The sequence below is a fragment of the Anopheles gambiae genome, chromosome 2, assembly GCF_943734735.2.
Source record: "Anopheles gambiae chromosome 2, idAnoGambNW_F1_1, whole genome shotgun sequence".
Classification (NCBI taxonomy): domain Eukaryota; kingdom Metazoa; phylum Arthropoda; class Insecta; order Diptera; family Culicidae; genus Anopheles; species Anopheles gambiae.
In genome coordinates, this window is record NC_064601.1 from 58,803,529 (window position 1) to 58,824,865 (window position 21,337).

Here is a 21,337-nt window from a genome sequence, read left to right on the forward strand (position 1 = left end):
TGGTGGCAGCGGGACCTATCGAAATTCCAGCATTTTCAAGGGTGCAAATCATTGTATCTTTTGTTTCCATTTCTGACCGATTTTCCACGGTTGTCCCACTTCTGAGATGTAAATTCCATAAGTCTTAAAACACGTGTTTTCTATCCGAATCTTCAATGTAGATTCGCTTTTCTTTATTTTATTTTTTGACAGTTCATATGACATTTTACATCAAGGTTGTTCGAACGAGACGGTAATATTTTAAAACGGTACTTAAGCTAAAGGTATGATCTCTGCCAAGGGACATATTATACAGATGTGATTTTGTATACTCTACAACAGCAATTTTAAATTATTAATAAATCAATGAAGTAAGCATAGTGTACTCAAAATAATGATCTGAAAAGATTAAATGAAAAGTAGATAGACCGTAGATTATTTCCGTCTACGTCTAAACCGTTGTTATGAAATCTATCCATTTAAATAACTGCTGACAATGTCAATAGTTAATTAATTAGATGTGTTCGAACATACTAAGAATATTTTAATGATTGTGAAATTGTGGAGCAATTTTTGCCAAAAAAAACAAAGATGTCAAATAGAAATGGGTTGAAAGATGTTGTTACATGTTGTTCTTTGTTTCTACATTACATACATTACCCAATGTTTTGTTTCATATTTCATATGAGTTTAAGGATATTCCAATGAAACAAACCAAAAACAAACTTCACATAACTTTACGACAGACAAGAATTTTTTATAGTTTTCTTTCAGTATGAGCATCATGCCATAAAATACGTGTTTTAGGATCTACTGTCTATTTCCCCGAGTTGCGCGATTTTTCTAATTTTGACAAGTTATTCAAGCCTATCATATACTTCAAACGACTCTCGAATCCATCGGAAGCTCCAGAATTGAACGGAAGAATATTTGGTATCATATTCGCCGTTCGAATCGATGAAGGTTTCGTCGACTTTTTTGTTCTTGTTCCAGCGCGCTTGACAGTTGGTCCAAGCAACCGGTGAACCGAGTAAGTGTAAACAAACTGATTGAGCACTTATTCTTTTAAATAAATAATTTCCAAATTTTTGTTATAAATGGGTTAAATGTGAGTGATAAAAATGTTATTAGACATGTGTTGAATATAATTATAAATGTAGACAGCGGTCACAGTTAATTAAATGGTTGAATTTGCGTGTTTCCGACAGCTAGGGCTGTCGGGAGAAAATCACTCGAATCTGCCTACTCGATCGACATATATGATACCAATTTATGCTTCATCAACTCAAAACTGCCGGCGGAAAAGCAACTTATCAAAAGATAGCAAAATGAACAAAATGAACATTCGAGTGAATTTTCTTAAATGCCGAACGCAATATGATAGGCCTGATTGTCTAATCAGTAAATTTTCACCATCAATTGTTTGTTTTTTGTTGTTAATTTTATTTTTTTTAATATACACAGTTATCTAAATAGTCTGCATGTATTAAATAAATAAATATATCCCTAGAACGCATTATTCGCATAAAGACAGTACATCATTATCGGGTTTTCATATAAGAGACAAGATTGGTTGAGTTTATAAAATAATATACTGATATATTTAATATAAGTCTTACAATTATGTATGATGTATAAGTGTGTGTACAATTCTAAGTAGCCGGTCTGGTGGTACAGTCGTCAACTCGAACGACTTAACAACACGCCCGTCATGGGTTCAAGCCCCGAATAGACCTTGCCCCCATACGTAGGACTGACTATCCTGCTATGGTAACAATAAGTCATTGAAAGCCAAGCTCACTTCACTAGTGGGTGGGTATAGGCAGGCCTTGACCGGCAGCGGTTGTTGTGCCAAATAGAAGAAGAAGAAGTTACAATTATGATTTCTTTGTGGTTACAAGGAAACAAATAAATGTTGTTGATATTTTGCATGATTTATTTTGTTAGCGTCTATTATTTTTTATATTATTTGATGAAATAGGTTAATAGAATCCACATCACTTATTATTGATGTGTAGGATTGCGCCCTACACTAGATTACCTTAAACTCGCGATTCGAGTTTCAAAGGGAGCAAAAATCAGCACGATACCAGATACACCTGAGAGCGCTGACAAGTCTCAAGTAAGAGCTACCCGCCAAGGACTCTGTACAGGATTTGCCAGCTGGGTGATTTGAAGATATAGAACAATAAATTCTGACTCCACAATCTGTGCTGTTAACTGAATTCTGCATGTATTTCTTGGGGTAGTTATTACAAAGTGCTGTGTTCCGTTAGCGATGTTTACCTTTTGGGGTTTGTACGCTGGCTTAATTTCCCCTCTTTCCGTGAACATACAAATGTTTCCTTATGATTAGCCAATACACCACCCTTTGACCCCATAGTTTGCATAATTAACTATGAAGATGGCGCTACTGTGAAGTATGGAATAGTTGTGTTATTGCCTCGAGATGGCGCTGCTCTTGGTTTTACGGCTTACTTCGCGTATACAACAAATTGCCTACATTTGGCGCATTTAAATCCTAAACAATTGATATTCATTTTGCTTTATATTTAACAAAAAAAAAGTATAATTATGCGTAAAATTATAATAAAATTGATACAACGTTTTTAACAGTTTTATTTATTATTTTTCGAGAATATAATTATATAGTCTGGGGGAGTTAAGGTTAATCCACAATTTCCTGTTAAATCAATCAACATAGCATCCTCAGGAGATATCCGAATCCAATCGTAATGATACACTATATTGGCGATGTACAAATGAAGAATATTTCTAGCAAGCTCTTCGCCCAAACACATACGTTTACCGACTTGAAATGGAAGAAAGTAGTTTGGAATGGAGAAGCGCCCCTCTAAATCCAGGAACCGTTCTGGCTTGAAAGTGTTTGGCGCGTTGAATAGTATAGGATTCATGTGCACAGCCCATACTACAGGCATGATCATTGTATTTGATGGAATTTTAAAATCACCAATCTTTATTTCCTGGGAAATATAAAATATAAAGAATAATGTTAGAGAATAAGATCAGAATACGTTGTATTGACGTAACGTGTACTTCAAGAACCATTGTTACCTTAGTTGTTCCATGAGGTATACCAAGCGGAACAACGGTACGAATTCGCTGCACTTCCGCGATGGTTGCCCGTAAATAGGGCAAAGCCTCCACATCTTTCAACGAAGGTGGCTCATTCACGACCAGTCTTTGTCTCAGTTCTTCTCGAAGACGCTTTTGAACAGTTGGATATAGGGCGATATATAGCAAAGCCCATCGAATCGTAGTAAATGTAGTATCCACACCTGCCCCGAACAAGTCTGCCATCAAATGGCGTAGCTGTATGTCATCGCAAAATGCAGCATCCGGTCGACCTGCTTCTTGTCGTTTTGCGGCTTCTTTTAAAAAATATGTTAATATGCACTCCTCCTGCTCTTCAATAAATGTATCACAAGAACGCAACTTGCTTCGTTGATGGGATATCAAAGCATCATAAATAGCATGTGTTTGATGTTTTCCACTGAGAAGAAAATTGATTGTTCTACGAGTAGAAGGTAAATATCTAGAGAAAATAGACGATGTGAATAGAATAGTTATTTAATAATATCTTCAGCTATCTTTGAATCCATGTGACAAAATCAAATTCGTAAATTTACCTCAAAAATGGTAAGAAGTTCACAGCCATAGATACTCCAATATGCTTCACACCTTCTTCTTGAAGGTGCTGTAAATATTTCCATGTAACATTGTTCTTTTCGTATTTTATACCAAAAACTAAATCATTTAATAAATTTCCGAGCACGTGATGTATGATAGGAGATGGGTTTAAACCTTGTGGTGCCTTATCTACCATATTATCAATGTCCTTTCGAAAGGGCGAAAAAACATATATAAGCATGTAAATTATATAGAATGTAACACTTAATTCGAAATAACAAAACTTAGTTAAATAATAACATAAAACACTTAGTTAAGAGATAACAAGTTTTCAAAAATGAACGAGGAACAACTCAAAAACATATTATAAAATTACTATCGCAAAAAAATGCGTTTTTATTGAATACAGTGATTAAATTGAAGCTATGTTCATCGTTAAGTAGTGCGCAAAATGTATGTTAAAAGTATATGACGATAAGCTCTATTGAGCATGTATTATGTAACATAAATGTGTTTTTCTCCCAATGGTTTAGGTAGTCTATATTTGATATTTGTTATTTGTTTAAATTCAACGGACCGCATGGCCCTCTCGAAGCATTACAGTATAGTTCGGTAATCCGCACTTTTTTGAGTCCGCGTTTTGACGTCAATAATATTATTTTTTTAATCATTGTTCACTACTTTTGACGAAACACTGTTCTCATGAATTTAGTTGACAAAAGTACGGATTATCGAGGCGCAGATTATCGAGCGTGCAGATTAAAAAAGTGCGGATTACCGAGCGTATACTGTAATATTATACCTAAAAATTAACATTTTCACAAAATACATGTATACGTTTAGTTATAAAATCAGTCAATCACTCTGTCAATAAAATTAGGACGTAGAAGGACTAACGGCACGGATATTGTTTAGTAGCTCGGCGCGCGACATGTCTGGTTGATGACGATCCAAGGTGGATTTAAAAATATCAGGTGGTGGACTCTAGTGCATTTTGACAATTCGTCACTTGACGTAAGGTCCCCAGGATTCAAACTTTGTTTACATTTATTAAATTTGTTCATATAATTTATCTATCCCATTTTTTCGATTAAATATTCTTTAAAAAAATATTTTGGACTTTGCGAGTTCTTATTTAACATAAAAACATAGATCAAAGTGAGTTATTTTGTGTTATTCCGTGAATTTATTCTAATTTTGAATTTATTCTGTTTTCGACATTTTTGATGATAAAAACTAAGAAATCATTATTTTTTTCCAATTTTCACATTAATTCCTCATTATCTACGAGCCGCATGGACAATTTACGTGAGATAAGAACTCTTACTCACATGATTTTAAATTTCGTGCATAAACAAATTATAAAATCTTTTGTTAATAAATCTCATATTTTCGATAAAATCAATAGACACACAAAAATCAACATAATAACAAAGAAATCTGTTCTATTTGCTAAGCTTTGTATGCGGAAACCAATGTTTAACGGTTTTAAAATGACGTAAAGTCCCTTAACTATGCCGACCCCCCAAAGGCCCTTATCCACCACCTGATATTTTTAATCCACCTAGGGTAAACGTACCTATAGTGGTGCTAGTACCAATAGTGGTGGTATTGCACTAAAATGCGTCTCATACGATAAATTAACAGTAGTTAAGTTTTTTATGATAGTGTTAAATGTTCTCTAGCCTTTTACAAAGGATTTAAAAATGAAATGGGGCCATTCCGTTTCTTAGTGACCGAAAAATCCATTATTTTGTGAAAGGTATCAACATTTTTCCAAAATCCTTAGGATTTCATAACGATACTCATATTCTTGTTAACGTTCTAAATGACCACATAACAATGCAATTATTAGTTTTTTAACATAATTGTTATCAAATTATATTGTTTTATTCAAATTCATTGGCTTTTGACCATATTTACGTATTTTTAGGTGTTGTTTACGATAGTGCCATTATAGGTACACCAAACAGGCATGTTCCTATAGTGGTCCTAGTTCTAAAATCAATAAAAACAGCTAATTTTAGATTTTTTTCGACGACATTTTTGACATGTCGTACTGTTTTCATTAAAATAAGCAACAAAAATTAGTTTTCTGTAAGTAATTTATGAAACAAAGGCCAAAATTCGCTTATGTGGCTGAGTGAAAAATCGACTTCAAATCAAGCATACTCTTCTGAGTATGGATTGACGACAGGTTGTTCTGTATTTACTGTTGTGAGTTCACTGGTTTATTAGAAAAAATACTTCGGGTTTACACAATTCGTTTTATACGCGATAACAATGGCAATCGGAGAGAAAAGAAGAAGTCCAAAAAGCGCGGACGCAAGCGGCGTGGTCTGCTTGGATGACAGCTGTTGACGTCTGTCACTTATCCTGCGTTCACATACATAACATTTCCTCCCTGCTTTAATAAAGATGCTTCTAGGGAGAAAATTTCTTGGGCGGCTGCCGGAGTCTGGTCGAACGACGCAAAGTTGTTGACACGTTTCCTGGTGGTTGTGGGCTGGAAGGTGGTGTTGAGAAGGTCTCATCCTCCAAATCGTCATCAGCTGTTACTGTTGTGTCTTTGGCTTTCTCAGGTACTTTATTCAAACACTGATATAACAGTACACATCATAAATAATAACAAGCACAATACACACTATATATACTCGGCCGCGCGCCAGCCGTACCGTGCCCTGCCGGGAGCCCTGCTCGACCGGCAGCTCGCAACACCTGCTTGTCCGAGCGCACAACACACACTAAGCGGCCCGCGCTTAGTGTGTGTACGACAGTGTGCGTGACACACTGTCGTCCCCTGGACATTGACCAGTGGTAGCACAACTACCACGGCAAGTCCAGGGGTCGGCACGGCTGCCCACAACAGTTACGACCTGCTCTGGTTCTGCTGGGGCTGACGGTGCTGCGTGGCCATAGAAACGAAGCCTTCTAGTAGCGGTACTTGAAGATACAGCTAGTGGTGTCGATGTGGTAGTCGTTGCAACCGGTGGTGAGATTGCAGCTGAATAACTTTCTTCTTCATCGTTGGTCTTCATTTCAAACCGTCGAATTTGATCAATGTGCCGCTTCAAATGTTGACCGTTGTACAACACATCGTAATGTAGGTCTCCCAATCGGGCGAAGATGGTAGCCGGAATCCACTTGTCCATGCGCGTGTTGCCTGATAGTACGTAGACGGACTGTCCAGGTGGCAAAGTTCGAAACGCAGGCCGGAACTGGGCTTTTTGTCTTTCGGAGACACTGGCGTGAACAGCTTGTGGTCTCACGAGGTCGAGTCGAGTACGAATGTTTCGTCCAAGAAACAGTTTGGCTGGAGAGTCTTTCGTCTCGGCGTGTGGAGTTTTACGGAAATGCTGTAGGAATGTGTTTAAGTTGCGTGTGAGGTTAGCGCTTGTTGTTCCCATAGCTTTGAGACCATTTTTCACCGTTTGGACATAACGTTCGGCTTGTCCATTGGTTGCTGGGTGGCAAGGTGCGGTGAGTTTGTGATATTTGACTCCACTCTTTTGCAGGAACTCTTTAAACTCCTTTGCGGTGAACTGAGTACCGTTATCGGATACTACGGTGATCGGTACTCCATACGTTGCAAAGAGTTCGTCTAGAATTTTAATTGTTGCTGCTGAAGTTATAGTGTTTTTTTGCTTGACTTCGACCCATTTACTAAAAGCGTCGACAACAATTAACAGCATAGTGTTGCATACGGGACCAGCGAAGTCAATATGGATGCGCTCCCAGGGAGCACTCGGATACTCCCAGTGATGGCTGTCGAACCTGGGAGGTGTTGGTCCATAACGAGCACATGCGTGACACTCCTTAGCTGTTTTCTCTATATCGGCGTCGATGCCGGGCCAGTAGACATATGATCGGGCTAAGGCTTTCATCCTAACGATGCCGAAGTGTGCCACATGCAAATCGTTAAGAATGGCTTGACGTAGTGTGCTTGGTATGACTACTCGGTGCTCAAAGAGTAAACAGTTGGCTGCGATTGTGTACTTCGATTCGGGTGCTTTGTATCCATATTGTCCGAGGTTTTGACCTTGCTCAAGGTGTTGAAGGATTTTTCCTAGGTGAGGATCTTTGCGTGTTTCTCGAGCAATGTGCTCTGCTCTTACTGGCAGTTGTTCGATTTGGACATGCGCAAATTGTTCAAAATCGTCGCCTGAGCTTCTTCCCTCGTATTTGAATTGGTTGACATTAGAATTGTTCGGAATTCTCGAACAGTAGTCAGCGTTCGTGTTGAGATTTGTAGGCTTGAATACAACATCGAAGTTGAAGTGTGCCAAGTAGTCAGCATAATTCGCCATTCTGCTAATACACAACGTTGGAAGGGATTTCTCGGGGTGTAGAATTTGTGTTAGCGGTTTATGGTCCGTCACTAAAGTAAATTTACGTGCATACAAATAGTTAAAGAACTTTTTCACTGCCCACACGATTGCTAACGCCTCTTTGTCTATCTGCGGATACTTTTGCTCTGTTTTGGACATCGTGCAGCTAGCATAAGCTATGGGACGTTCCGTTCCGTCAGACAATCGGTGTGATAGTACGGCTCCCAAACCGGTTTTGCTGGCATCCGTGGCTAAGATGACGGGAAGTGTAGAATCGTGTTGTACCAAGACTTGCGGTGAGATTAGCGCTTCCTTAATATCTTGGTAGGGTTCATCCGCGTCGTCATTCCATTCGAATGTCTGCGCTGTGAGCAAATCACGTAAGCTACGAGCTCGTGTTGAAAGGTTCGGAATGAACGAACTGTAATAGGTAGCTTTGCCTAAAAATAGCTGCAGCTTTTCCGGGGTGTTTGGACGTGGAGCATCACGGATTGCGGCAATGTGTTTGTCGGATTTGTGCAACCCATGGCGATCGATCTTGTGACCAAGACACCCTAACGAAGGAACAGCAAATACACATTTCGCTCGGTTAAGCCGGAGTCCGTTATCTTTCAGTTTCTGTAGTGTACCTTTGAGGGTTTCGAGCAGGTTGTCGAAATTGGCTGCGGCTACGATTATGTCGTCGTAAAAATTGACCACGTTGTTTAGGTCTTGCAGAACGCTTTCCATACGCCTTTGCCATATTGCTGGGATATTGGCGGCTCCATACACTGCTCTGGTCGGTCGGATGAGACCATGTGTAACAGTGTTTAGCGTAAGGACGTGCTTGAAATCATCGTCTATAGGAAGATGCGTGTAAGCATCGGTTAAATCGAGATGACAAAAGAAGGCAGCTCCCTTGAGTTTGTTAAAAATGTCCTCGACCTTCGGGATGGGGTGTTCATCGACTATCATACGAGGATTAACAGTCGGTTTGTAATTACCCGTAATTCTGATGTTCCCGTTCTTTTTAACAACGATGTGTGTGGGTGAAGCCCATTCGGAGTAGTCAACTCGTTCGTAAAAGCCTGCTGCAATCTTTTTGTTGATTTCTGCTGCGTAACGCTCTCGCAGAGAAAGTGGCACCTCTCTAGCCTTAGAAAAAATAGGTGTGGCGCCAGGCTTTAGATGTACTTTTGCCGGGGGACCAATTAGCTTTCCAGGGGTATCGCTAAAAACTTCTCGAAAATTTTCCAAAAGATCATTGAGTTTCGTTTTTTGAATGGCTGATGGTTCTGTGTCAGTGACTGATTGGACAGAAACATTAGGAGCAAACATGGAATTTATATCGATCTGATCTGAAAACTGCGCGATCCATTCTCTACCGAATAACGGCTCGGATGTTCCCGAAACAACATAAACGTTTAGTTTTCTATTTGCAGACCCCATGGCTACGTTAACTGGCAAACGTCCTAAACAGGTGATGCTGTGACCTGAATAGCTAGAAAACTGTCGTTCGGATGGAAGTAAGCGGAATTGTTTTTTAATTGTTTTTAACTTTGCTTCCGAAATAATACCGCATGGGGCTCCTGTGTCAAGCTCCATGTGTAAAGGATGTCCATCGATCGTAACTTCTACCATTTTCTTCCCGGATGGCGAAGTTGTTTGTAGGGCATTTAGCGTTTGTACGTAATCGATGGAGGCTTCTGGGCGGGTGTTTACGGGATTAATAGAAACTTCATCGTGGTTAGTTTTCCGAGATCTACACACTTTAGAAATGTGTCCCTTTTTGTTGCACGTGTTGCAACTGGCATCACGAAAACGACATTGATTTCGAAGGTGGTTTCCACCACAACCATTGCACATACCTGGATTTGTTGTACCTTGTTTTGGTTTACCTTGGGACGTTTCTCGCCGCGTTGACTTGCTGGGCTTCGACGTAGCACGAGATGCAGGTGTCTTCTTTGTCTTCGGCTGCTCGTAACCCAACTTATTCGTTGATTCGACGGACGGCATCCCTGCGTTAACCTCCTGCGCGGTGTTGTGTGTTGCTTCCAGCGTGATGGCGATCTCACATGCATCTTTAAAGGTTACTGGATTCTTTGCGATAATCTCGTCGCAAATACCACGTTCCATTAGTCCGTGTAGCAATTTTTCGATGAGCATGCGGTCCAAGAACTCTCCGTAATCACAATGAGCAGCTCCCTGCTTCAGGCGTAGTGTGAATTGTGCGATGCTTTCCCCTTGCTGCTGCGTAATTTGCCGGAACTTAATGCTTTCGACAAACTTATTGCGCTGTTTGTCAAAATGCGTTTCGAGCGTTTTCCGGAGATCCTTGTACAGAATCTCTTGCGGTAGCTTCGGTGCAATCAGGAACTTTAGCGCGTTGTTTAACTCGGCTCCCATGTGGACTCTCGCGTAATCGGCATACTTTTCGGTAGGGATACCGTTCAGCTGCAGGGCCCATTCCATTCGGTCGAAATAGTCGCAGACGGTCCCTTCGGGGGTGCGATAAGCTGGATGAGAAAATGACGGTGCCCGTGACGTCGAGGGTGTTGCATCTTGGCGTGCTTCCCCTGCCGCTGATCCGATGGCTGTTTTTAGGGCTTCCGCGATCATGTGGGATAGCGCAGCCATAGACGATGGATTTAGTGTCGTCATTTTAAAGTTAGTTTTTCTTCTCACAGTGAATCTCTCACAAGGGTAATGTACGTTACAGACTGTGGACCGTAAATCCGGAACTTCTGACACCAAATGTTCTGTATTTACTGTTGTGAGTTCACTGGTTTATTAGAAAAAATACTTCGGGTTTACACAATTCGTTTTATACGCGATAACAATGGCAATCGGAGAGAAAAGAAGAAGTCCAAAAAGCGCGGACGCAAGCGGCGTGGTCTGCTTGGATGACAGCTGTTGACGTCTGTCACTTATCCTGCGTTCACGTACATAACACAGGTGTTATTCAGTACTTCAGTCAATATTTTCATCAACCAAATTCATACATTTTTTACGATCAAATTACGAAAGAAATCATTATTATGGCAATAATCCATGCTATTCATACGAAAACAGCTTCAAAACTAAGTTATATTGATATTATACACTGTTTTGAGGCATCCTTGTTTACCACCACTATAGGAACACAATACGACGACTATAGGAACCATACCTCCATTATAGGTACAACGAAGCAATCACAAAAATATGTATTTTTTCGTAAATTTGATGTGTTTTATGGTAAAAATGGTTGTGATTGCGAAGATAAAACATATTCCAACTGTTATGTGTTGACATATTCAGAAATTGTCGTTTCTGACACTTTAAATCCATTAAAATACAATTGTACTACCACAAATTGCACCACTATTGGTACATTTACCCTAGATCTAGTTCGGAGAGATCAACGACCGGCATAGTCTATCTGAACACTCCAGAAGCGCAAGACAAACCGCGTGAACTTGCGCTGGAATGACTCCAAACGGGCCAGAAGAACTCCAAACAGTGCAGCTGATGGCCACCATACTACCGACGCATTTATTCTTAACATTTATTCTAGTGCCGACTGCACCAAACCGCAGTACAGTGTCTTGATGCAGCCCGGATCAGTGATGCCGCGTATAGTAGGTGGCTATCAGGAGGGATCATCCGAGTTACATCATTTAGAAAAATGACGAACAGTGGGGCCCTTCACGATTCAAGTCAGCTTTTTGTTTGGAGTTTGACAGTTCGAGGCTGAAATCATGTAAACACTCCATACAAAACCACACACAAAACTAGTCTGCAATTTTCAGTTTAGATTATTCAAGCCTCAAATCTATAATTAGATTCAAGTACCTGCTCGAAAAATGGCAAAACAAGGTGGTATTAACATTTTTCCCAAGGTGCATTATAGAGATCAAGTTATGGAATCTAGAATCAAATTGTATGAAATCAAGATCGTCTCATAGCATGTTGTTTATAACCAAATTTGAACATCACTTTTTGACAGCACGGGTGAAAACTTTTGCTCAAGCTTTCTGGAGGCTTAACGAATACATAAAACACTTTTGAAATCTTCATTCTGATATAGAAGCGATAATAATCAGCCTAAATTAAAATTCATTCACCTGAAGCTGCATATTATACTCAATTGATATTTTCGAGCACAAATAACCGGGAATTTGAGCAAAGTACCTTAAACTGGAGCCTTGAACTTCCCTTAAACTGCACAAGTTTAATGGAATTTAGAAAAAGTCCTTTAAAATCAACTGTGATGTGGCTTTTTCGTTACTTTCTTTTATATTCGCTCGGAAATTATGTTTCCTATCGTTATAGTTGGTCACGTAGCCATTATATCCTTAAAAAATAACGATTTTTATAAAATAATGTCATACTAAATTAGCTTTTGTTTTTCATCAAAAACCAAAGCTATGAATGTAACATGAGTTCAACCGCATCGTAAATCGAAAGAAGAAAGTCTAATTTACGAACACACCAAATCTTGGCATTTTCAACACACTTGATCACACACAAATCAATAATTTCAGGCGTATCATGTACTTATTGAGCAGATATGGTAAAACAATTTCGAGAAAATGGCACTAGGGGAAGCTCCACTAGTTGGGTATCTCACAAACAGATGGCGCCACCAGCTTTTTGCTATTTTTAGAATGCATGAGTCGTTAATCGTCTGCTAAACGAAGTCTTTCTATATTCTATTCTATCACGTTTTTTGACTAAATACTATTCATTACTCGCAGTTTTTGATTTAAATTAATACTTTTATACACTTCATGATTTATTTGCTATGATTCGTGCAGAAAATTCTAATATTTCTGGCTTTTAGCGGTTTCAATTTGTTAGCAAAAATACAATTTATACCGAACTTGAAGCAAATTGTACTGATTTGACATTTAATCTGTCAAATTTAGAAAACCGCGTATCTCCGAATCCGCGTAAGGCCCGTGTCTGTGCTCCATCGCATGCGATTTTATCGCACGTGCTGTCAAACGCTTTTTCGTATAATATTGCGATTATTTGGATGATTTTAATAATATAACGATTATGAAAAATTAAGTTGAGATTGTTCCTACAAAACACCACACATTTAGTTTGACAGATAAAATCGGATGCGGCGTCCGACGAAATCAAAATTTTTTGATTCTGTCGTACGACGAAATCGCACGTCCGACGTTATCTGTCAAATTCCATATAAAATTTTGACAGGCCTTCCGATAAAATCGCATCCGATGGAGCACAGACACGGGCCTAAGTCGAGAACCGTGTAACTCGGGAACAGACTGTACAGGCGGTCCCTGAGATACACGGTTAATGGGGACCGAAAACGGCCGCAAAATACCGCGTATCTCGAATTTCCGCGTAAGTCGAATCTCGTGATTTCCAGCTAAAATTTCACTAATTTTCGTGTAATTTTGCAAGTAGGGGGCGGTTTTAGTCACTTTATGAGTTATTTGATATGATTCTGACTGAATATAACAGTTTTAAACTTTTTGAAATAGTTTTTAACATTCGATCGAAACGGAAATTATTTGGCAATATACAATTGATGTGTCAAATCAGTACAATTTGCTCAAAGAACTGTCAAATTTAGAAAACCGCGTATCTCCGAATCCGCGTATAAGAGGTACCGTGTATCTCGGGGACCGCCTGTATATATATTTTTTGAATTTCTGTGCAAATAACCGTTACAAACATATTTCCTCGAATTCCACAACTCCCCGATCTTGACTATCTATATCGTGTAAACGGCTTTTGGAGGAAAACCCAGGAAACAAAAATTTCATGAAATGAATAAAAAATGAACCAAAATGAACTACAATGACTCTGAAATGAACAAAAATGAATTTCAACGGTCCCCCATTGGAGTTATTTTGGCTAAAAATGAACCAAAGCCTGTTCATTGGTGAATCATTGCACAGAATGATCTATAGGCCGTCATCGATCGGTCATTGTAAACCGCCTCATAGACTTTGGCTATAACCGTAAAGCTGTAATTTTCCTTCATAACGGGTCAAAATAAGCTACATAAAATTAATAATTTAAGTGCTTTATAACACCAATCTTAGTAAAGTAAGAGTATTAAATGGCTTCAAACATTTTTTTCTACCTATTTACATTATAAAAAACAATTTCTGATCCGTATTCGCAAAGCCGAAAATAAGATAACAGCCTGCCGAAAATAGGAGCAAAACCAATGTTTGCATTTTCACAAATATTTGTGAAAAAAGGCTTTGAAACGGGGAAAAAAAATTAGCGTAACATATTGTGATAGTTTATCAACCAAAATAACATCAATCTCATGAAAAATAATAAAAAATTAGGTGTGTGAGCAGTTTTTTGTAAAATTGCTACACTAGCATGTCGAAAACTGATACAGTTACCCTACAATTTTTTTAAATATTGATTTCAATATAACCAATAACCAATAACCGTCAAAACATTGAAAAAGATCAATGACTACTCCAGCCTGTATGGATATGTGAGCTTTTGATGTAGTTGAATTAATACATTCTCGAAACACATTTTAGCAAGCATACTCGATTATGTAACTTTCAACACTAATACAACAGTATATTTCGACATGAACGATGCTCCGAGACTTTTCTTTGTTCCCAAATATAGTATTATGGCTCAATTATTGTATTTTTTTGTTTTCGTAGTTGCATTAAAGTTTATTTTAGTTGATAATAATAAAGAGACATAATTTTATACTCATTGGCGCAAAGCGCCATGTCGCCTACGCGGTCATGTCGGTCTAGACAGGCTTTCAAGAACTATTTAGTAGCCAGATGGTAAGTTCTTGCTACATGAGGACATTCCATATGAGGTTTGCCAAATAACCAGCTCGAACTCTATAGCTGATTTGAGGCTGTTTAACAAAAAATCGTGCCGATTTCGTACTTTGTGGCTGATTAAAAGATAGACGGTACTTTGCGGAACTATGGCGCTTTTTAACTAGCACTCGATACTCTTTAGAACCTTGTGGCTGTTTAGCCTGAAGTGTATGGTTCATGTTGGAGTGGTAGCAGTGGGTCAGGTAGGCCTTGATCGACAACGATTGTTGAGCCAAAAGAAGAATGTAATATGTAATTTCGTGTAAGTTATCATATGGAATGTCCTCATGTTCTTGAAAGCCTGTCTAGACCGACATGATCGCGTAGGCGACATGGCGCTTTGCGCCTATGAGAATAAAATTATGTCTCTTTATTATTATCAACTAAAATAAACTTTAATGCAACTACGAAAACAAAAAAATACAATAATTGAGCCATAATACTATATTTGGGAACAAAGAAAAGTCTCGGAGCATCGTTCATGTCGAAATATACTGTTGTATTAGTGTTGAAAGTTACATAATCGAGTATGCTTGCTAAAATGTGTTTCGAGAATGTATTAATTCAACTACATCAAAAGCTCACATATCCATACAGGCTGGAGTAGTCATTGATCTTTTTCAATGTTTTGACGGTTATTGGTTATTGGTTATATTGAAATCAATATTAAAAAATGTGTAGGGTAACTGTATCAGTTTTCGACATGCTAGTGTAGCAATTTTACAAAAAACTGCTCACACACCTAATTTTTTATTATTTTTCATGAAATTGATGTTATTTTGGTTGATAAACTATCACAATATGTTACGCTAATTTTTTTTCCCGTTTCAAAGCCTTTTTTCACAAATATTTGTGAAAATGCAAACATTGGTTTTGCTCCTATTTTCGGCAGGCTGTGATTTTATTTTCGGCTTTGCGAATACGGATCAGAAATTGTTTTTATAATGTAAATAGGTAGCAAAAAATGTTGTTGAAACAAACCCTGTTGTTTATTTCATCGATGACGCTTACGTGAAAATAAAACACAAAGAAAAATAACCCCCGGCACCGTAGCATAAGGAAGCTGCTTAGGCGCTATTTAGAAGGACCACCTGGAACTTTTATGCAGTTTATCTACTGCAGAAGGCGAATTCAAGCAGTGATCTTTAGCATGCCAAAATTGGCTGCTTAAGCAATTCTGGCTATTTGGGTTAAAACCACAAACCAGATGTTGTTAAATCGTGTGGATTGACAACTATAGCGTGGGACCGCCCCTTGTGTATACAGATACTGTAGTATTCAATTTACCTGAAGCATTTCGATAAGTCCAGAATTAATTCTCCGTTCAAGATTTAATCGAGCACATCCATACTTAACCATTCCCAATTTACGAAGCCAATCGATTGATAATCGGCGTTGATCGCGCCATAAATTGCCTTGAGCGCAAATGATTCCTGCAATAAATTTGTTTAAATGTTTGTGAATGAATTTGTGAATGAATTTATTGAATAATTTTACTATAAATGGAATTATTTTACGATTTGTAAGGGCTATCGATATGAGAGCAACAACAAGGTAGGTTCAATTCCTTTTATTATTTTACATGGTTTTAGAGGATCATATAGACATTTTCAGCGAGTTGTAGATTCGTTCAGGCATATGATAGACTCTTTCAGCGAGATATAAGGCCCGATTATTAAACACAAATTGTAAAGACAAGTTGTCAAAATCGGAAGATTTGTATTATGACATCCGTTTGTGTTGTGTGTTGGAAAAATAAAATTTGACGAAACACAAACTCACAAGCATACTGCCAAGATATGTACAGTAGAACGTCGATTATCCGGGTAGCTCGGGACCGGACGGTTGCCGGTTAATCGATTTGCACGGATAATGGTCCAAGAAATGTCATTTTCATATAAAAATTATTATATTACTAGTTTTTGATAAGTTTTATGATTACCAACTTGAATAAATCGATTAATCGTTATTAAAATATTATTTTAATCAATAACTACAGGTTTAACAATTGTTCATGAACAAAAATGAATTTCGAAAATACCCTTAGACACCTCAGAGGTACACAAAAATCTGGTTGCCCACTTGACTATCGCTGCAAATGTTCGCTGTACAGTCTGTTCCCGAGTTACGCGGTTTCTGCGTTCCCGACGAATCCGCGTAACTCGAATATCCGCGTATGTCTAATTTCACGTTTTTTGACTAAAATACTATTGATTACTCGGAGTTTTTGATTTAATTTAGTTCTTTTATACACTTTATCATTTATTTGAGATAATTCGTGCAGAAAATTCTAATATTTCTGGCTTTTAAGCGGTTTCAATTTGTTAGCCAAAATGCCATTTATACCTAACTTGAAGCAAATTGTACTGATTTGACATTTAATCTGTCAAATTTAGAAAACCGCGTATCTCCGAATCCGCGTAAGTCGAGAACCGTGTAACTCGAGAACAGACTGTACAGGCGTCCCCCGAGATACGACTGTATTTGGGACCAAAAAATGTCCCAAAGCAAGGCGTAAGTCGAAAAAGTCGTATGTCGAATATCTATGAATATAAAGTTTATAACCGAAGTTGAAGAGTTGAAATCTACAATATCGTGTAATTTGGATAAAATATTGTTCGACAATGTAATAATTTATTCCAAAACCGTTCACCATATAGATATTCAAGATCGGGTAGTTTTGAAATCTTTCGAAATGTGTGTATAACGGTTCAGTGGATCAGCACAGAAACTCAAAAAAATACATAAATTTCTTGTCAATGACACCTTTGAACTGTCAAAATCAAAATCGTCGTATCTGCGAATCGTCGTAACTCGAAGGGGTCGTGACTCGGGGCACGCCTGTACGTTTAAACCGCTGTCACATTTATGCGCACGGTTAAGCCGCCCGCCGGTTAATCCGCCCCCGGATAATCGACGTTCTACTGTATTATGAAACACAAACGGAAATCTAAAATTGTCAAACTGTTTTCCGTCAGCTTTTTGTCACGGAAAGGCGCCAATCTCAGATTGCTTGACCTACACAACACAACAACAGAGTTGTTGCTGTTGCTTTCACGACAAAATATAAGTGTTTTATTTCAGAAAATAATCAAATTTTAACATTTTAAACAAAAATATGTGTACTGCCATATCCATTCAAATGGCGATAAGCTGGAGATACTGGTAACGTGCTGCTGTTTTGGGTTAAGAAGCTACTGTTATTTCATTCATCTGTTGTTCTTCGATGGTAGTCGAAAGATGAAGGGCTCACGCACTCGGTTTGCGTTCAAAAGCATTGGTGTTGATGACAGCGCCGCATAATTAGGTCATCACGGCCTGGGAACTGACCGACCGAACGAAAACAATTGTAAGCAAATCTAATGTAAACAATATCGACCAAATAAAAACTGCTGATCGCGATCGATCAGCAGAAAATTAGTATATAAGTTAGGAATAAGCATGAATAAATCGACTTTCAAGCACAAGAACTCAAAGACTAAGTTGTTTGTCTGTTCCAAGCCAAGTCGGACGGTAAAATCCTCCTGTCTTGGCGCTTCCCAACGAGTTCAGACTCGGTGCGGAAAATATATGGTGGCTCCAGAGAGGATTAGTAGAGACCTCGCAACGTACAAGTCGGAGGTTAACTTCCGATCTTGAAACCCAGAGTCGGCAGGAACATACAAGTCGGAGGTTAGCTTCCGATCTTGACGAACGTATTCCTGACCGATAGAGAAAAACAACCAGCGCTCCAACGGAGGAAGGTTCGTAAAAGCGGAAAACATCGCGAATGTATAATAGTAGCCAAAAACGTAAAGTGCAACAAACCAAACGAGTGCAAAAAAAAAATCGCCTGAAACAGTGCTTAAGAAGTCCAAGGCACAGAGACAGAATTCAGTAAGGCGCCGTACGATCACCGATATATTGTGATTGAATAAAGACACCGGTGGTAAAAAAAAACGACGTTCGCTATATCGTTTCGGTCGTACCACAGGTTTGTAAACAAAACAAAAAGGGTGTGTGTGTGCAGTGAAACGCAACCTCAGAAAGGGCGTTTAAAAACGGACGACCTGAGAACATCTGATCGAAAATCATTACGTAGCGTACTAGTAACAAAGTGCAGTGTAAACAATTACGCGTGTGGCACACATTCGCAGTGAGAACGTAGTAAAACCCACAAGACGCTAACGACCGCGGTTTACGGACGTTCCCGTAAAGCACCGGCAGTGTACTCCAATTACAACAACACAAGTAAATGTGCGGATCAAGAAAAGATCAACAGTTGGGGAGTGTAACAATACGGGACGTGCATACAAAAAAGAAATCTTCGAGCTAAACCGTATCCGGCTTTAGCATTTCCGGGAAACCACAAACATAAAGGTGTTGATAAGAGTGCGAACTAGTGGAGTAGTACGCTCTAGTCCAGCTTATTGACGTGTGTTGATACGGTGATCGGTAGCCAATGGTCATCGCCCCGGAAGACCCGATTATCCAACGAAAAAGCGTGGCGGCAATACTTCCCAAGCAGCGGATCTGAAGGCGACCAGAAGACAGGGGTACTGACGACACCGCGGGGGATCACCTGAAGACGACCTCGAGCAGGACAAGCAGGGGCGTTGTAAGAGCACCAACGACACGACGACACCCATCCAGATGTTCGCGACAGCCCAGTTACTTTATCCACCGGTTACGCAAAGTGAGTAGTATGGATATCATATTTAAAAGCAACCCGAAAGGCAATTGCAAGCTATGCAAGAACCCCGATGAGTGGGACACACAAGTTAATTGTATCGAGTGTGACATATGGTTACATCTCAAATGTCTGAAGCTAGAAGGTCCCGTTAAAAAATATGTGTGTCCAAAATGCTACACAATAGCTGAGGAACGCAAGGGAAATAGGGAGGCCTTAATGCAAACAGAGAGGCTACTAAAAGAAAAAACTGAAGCGGAAAAAAGAACTAGAGAAGAAAACGAAAAGTGTGAGAAGGAAATCGAAAGACTAGAAAACATATTAAGAAATGAAGAAATACATAACCAATCCGACACAACTCACCTACAAGACGACGTACAGACACTTACAACAAACGTAAATAAAATGGCAAACTTGGGTTTTGCTCCACGCAAGAAGACAGTTTTAAAACTTCCGGATTTCTATGGCAATTATAGAACATGGCCTCGTTTTAAACTACTGTTCGAAGAAACCACTCGAACAGAAAAATTTACGAATTTGGAAAACCTTACACGGCTCCAAATTCACCTTAAGGGAGATGCATTGCGATCCGTTAGCGGGTTGATGTTGAACCCAAGTAACGTGGATGCAATCCTGGAAAGATTGGGGAGGTTATATGACAACCCAGTTAGCATTTTTAACGCCTTACTAAAAGACCTTATGGTGGTTAAACGGGCATCTTTGGAAAATCCATCTTCGATTATTGAGTTCTGTAACGCACTGAATAACATGGTGGAAAATATGACCATGTTGAACCAAACGGAGTACTTGATGGACCAAAGGCTCCTTACAGATCTGGTCGCAAAACTCTCTCCGGACCTTAAAACCAGGTGGCTCAGAGATTCACTTAACGAGGAAGGTGACAAAATCAAAACCTTGAAAGATTTCAGCAAATGGTTGAAACCAACAGAAGACGTGGCGATCACACTTCTTGCTATGGAAGGTGGTCAAAGAGACAGACCGGCGAATATGAATACTCACTATTCAGCCAGCCATCAAATTTCAAATAAAAGCTGTCTAATTTGCAGCCGTCCTCATGAAACCATATCTTGTTACAAGTTAAAGAATGCCTCAGTAAACGAAAGATGGAAAATGCTGAAGGAGAAAAACGTTTGCACTAACTGCTGCAAATTCTCTAACCATGCGACCATTAACTGTCGCTCAAGGCCGCAGTGTACAGTGGATGGTTGTGGACGACGACACAACACCATATTGCATGAAGAAAAATTCAACTCAATGGGCGCGGCGTCAAAAGCACATTTAAATTTTCATCAAAACTCGGAACATACCTATTTCAAGTTCTGCCAATAACTGTCTATAACGAAAACAACTCCATCGAAACATTTGCATTGATAGACCCAGGATCCTCAACGAGCCTCATGACAGAAAGCCTAAGACAGAAACTAAATCTGCATGGCCCAAGGAAGCCGTTAACACTTTCGTGGACAAATGGATGCAACCAGGTAGAGGATACAAGCACGTCGGTATCTCTGAAACTCAGAGGTCCAAACGGCAGGCTGCTTTATGTCAAGGACATTAGGACAGTAAATGAACTGGACCTACCCACTCAAAGCATCAATACAAACGTGTTGAAGAGAAAATTTTCCCACTTAAAGACGCTAAATATTTCAAGCTACAAAAATGCTAAACCCACCATTCTGTTAGGACTTCCACATGCTTATTACACGCAAGCTGTGGAGTCCAAATCAGGAGCACCCAATGAACCAGTGGCACACAAAACACGCATTGGTTGGGTCGTATTTGGAAAGTGCAGAAATGATGATGCAAAAGAAAATCAACATCTTTTCACAATACAGGATAAGAAAGAGGAGGAAGAAAAGTCAATGAGGGACCTGATG

The 21,337-nt window shown here is 39.2% G+C and overlaps 1 protein-coding gene across 7 annotated transcripts in view; it reads right to left on the reverse strand.

The window, feature by feature from the left end:
• Positions 1-2,188: 2,188 nt before the first annotated feature.
• The window catches only part of LOC1278717 (cytochrome P450 306a1), a 98,525-nt gene continuing 79,376 nt past the window's right edge, over positions 2,189-21,337 (reverse strand). For 5 of the 7 annotated variants that reach the window (XM_061650883.1, XM_061650884.1, XM_061650885.1 and 2 more), the window contains 4 exons: positions 16,058-16,203; positions 3,630-3,838; positions 3,055-3,535; positions 2,189-2,963 (listed from right to left, as the gene is read on the reverse strand). In XM_061650883.1, coding sequence (XP_061506867.1) covers positions 2,598-2,963; positions 3,055-3,535; positions 3,630-3,838; positions 16,058-16,203 — 1,202 coding nt within the window. In that variant the 3' untranslated portion in view covers positions 2,189-2,597. The remainder of the gene's footprint in view (positions 2,964-3,054; positions 3,536-3,629; positions 3,839-16,057; positions 16,204-21,337) is intronic. The other 2 variants (XM_061650887.1, XM_061650886.1) reach the window with 1 other exon arrangement.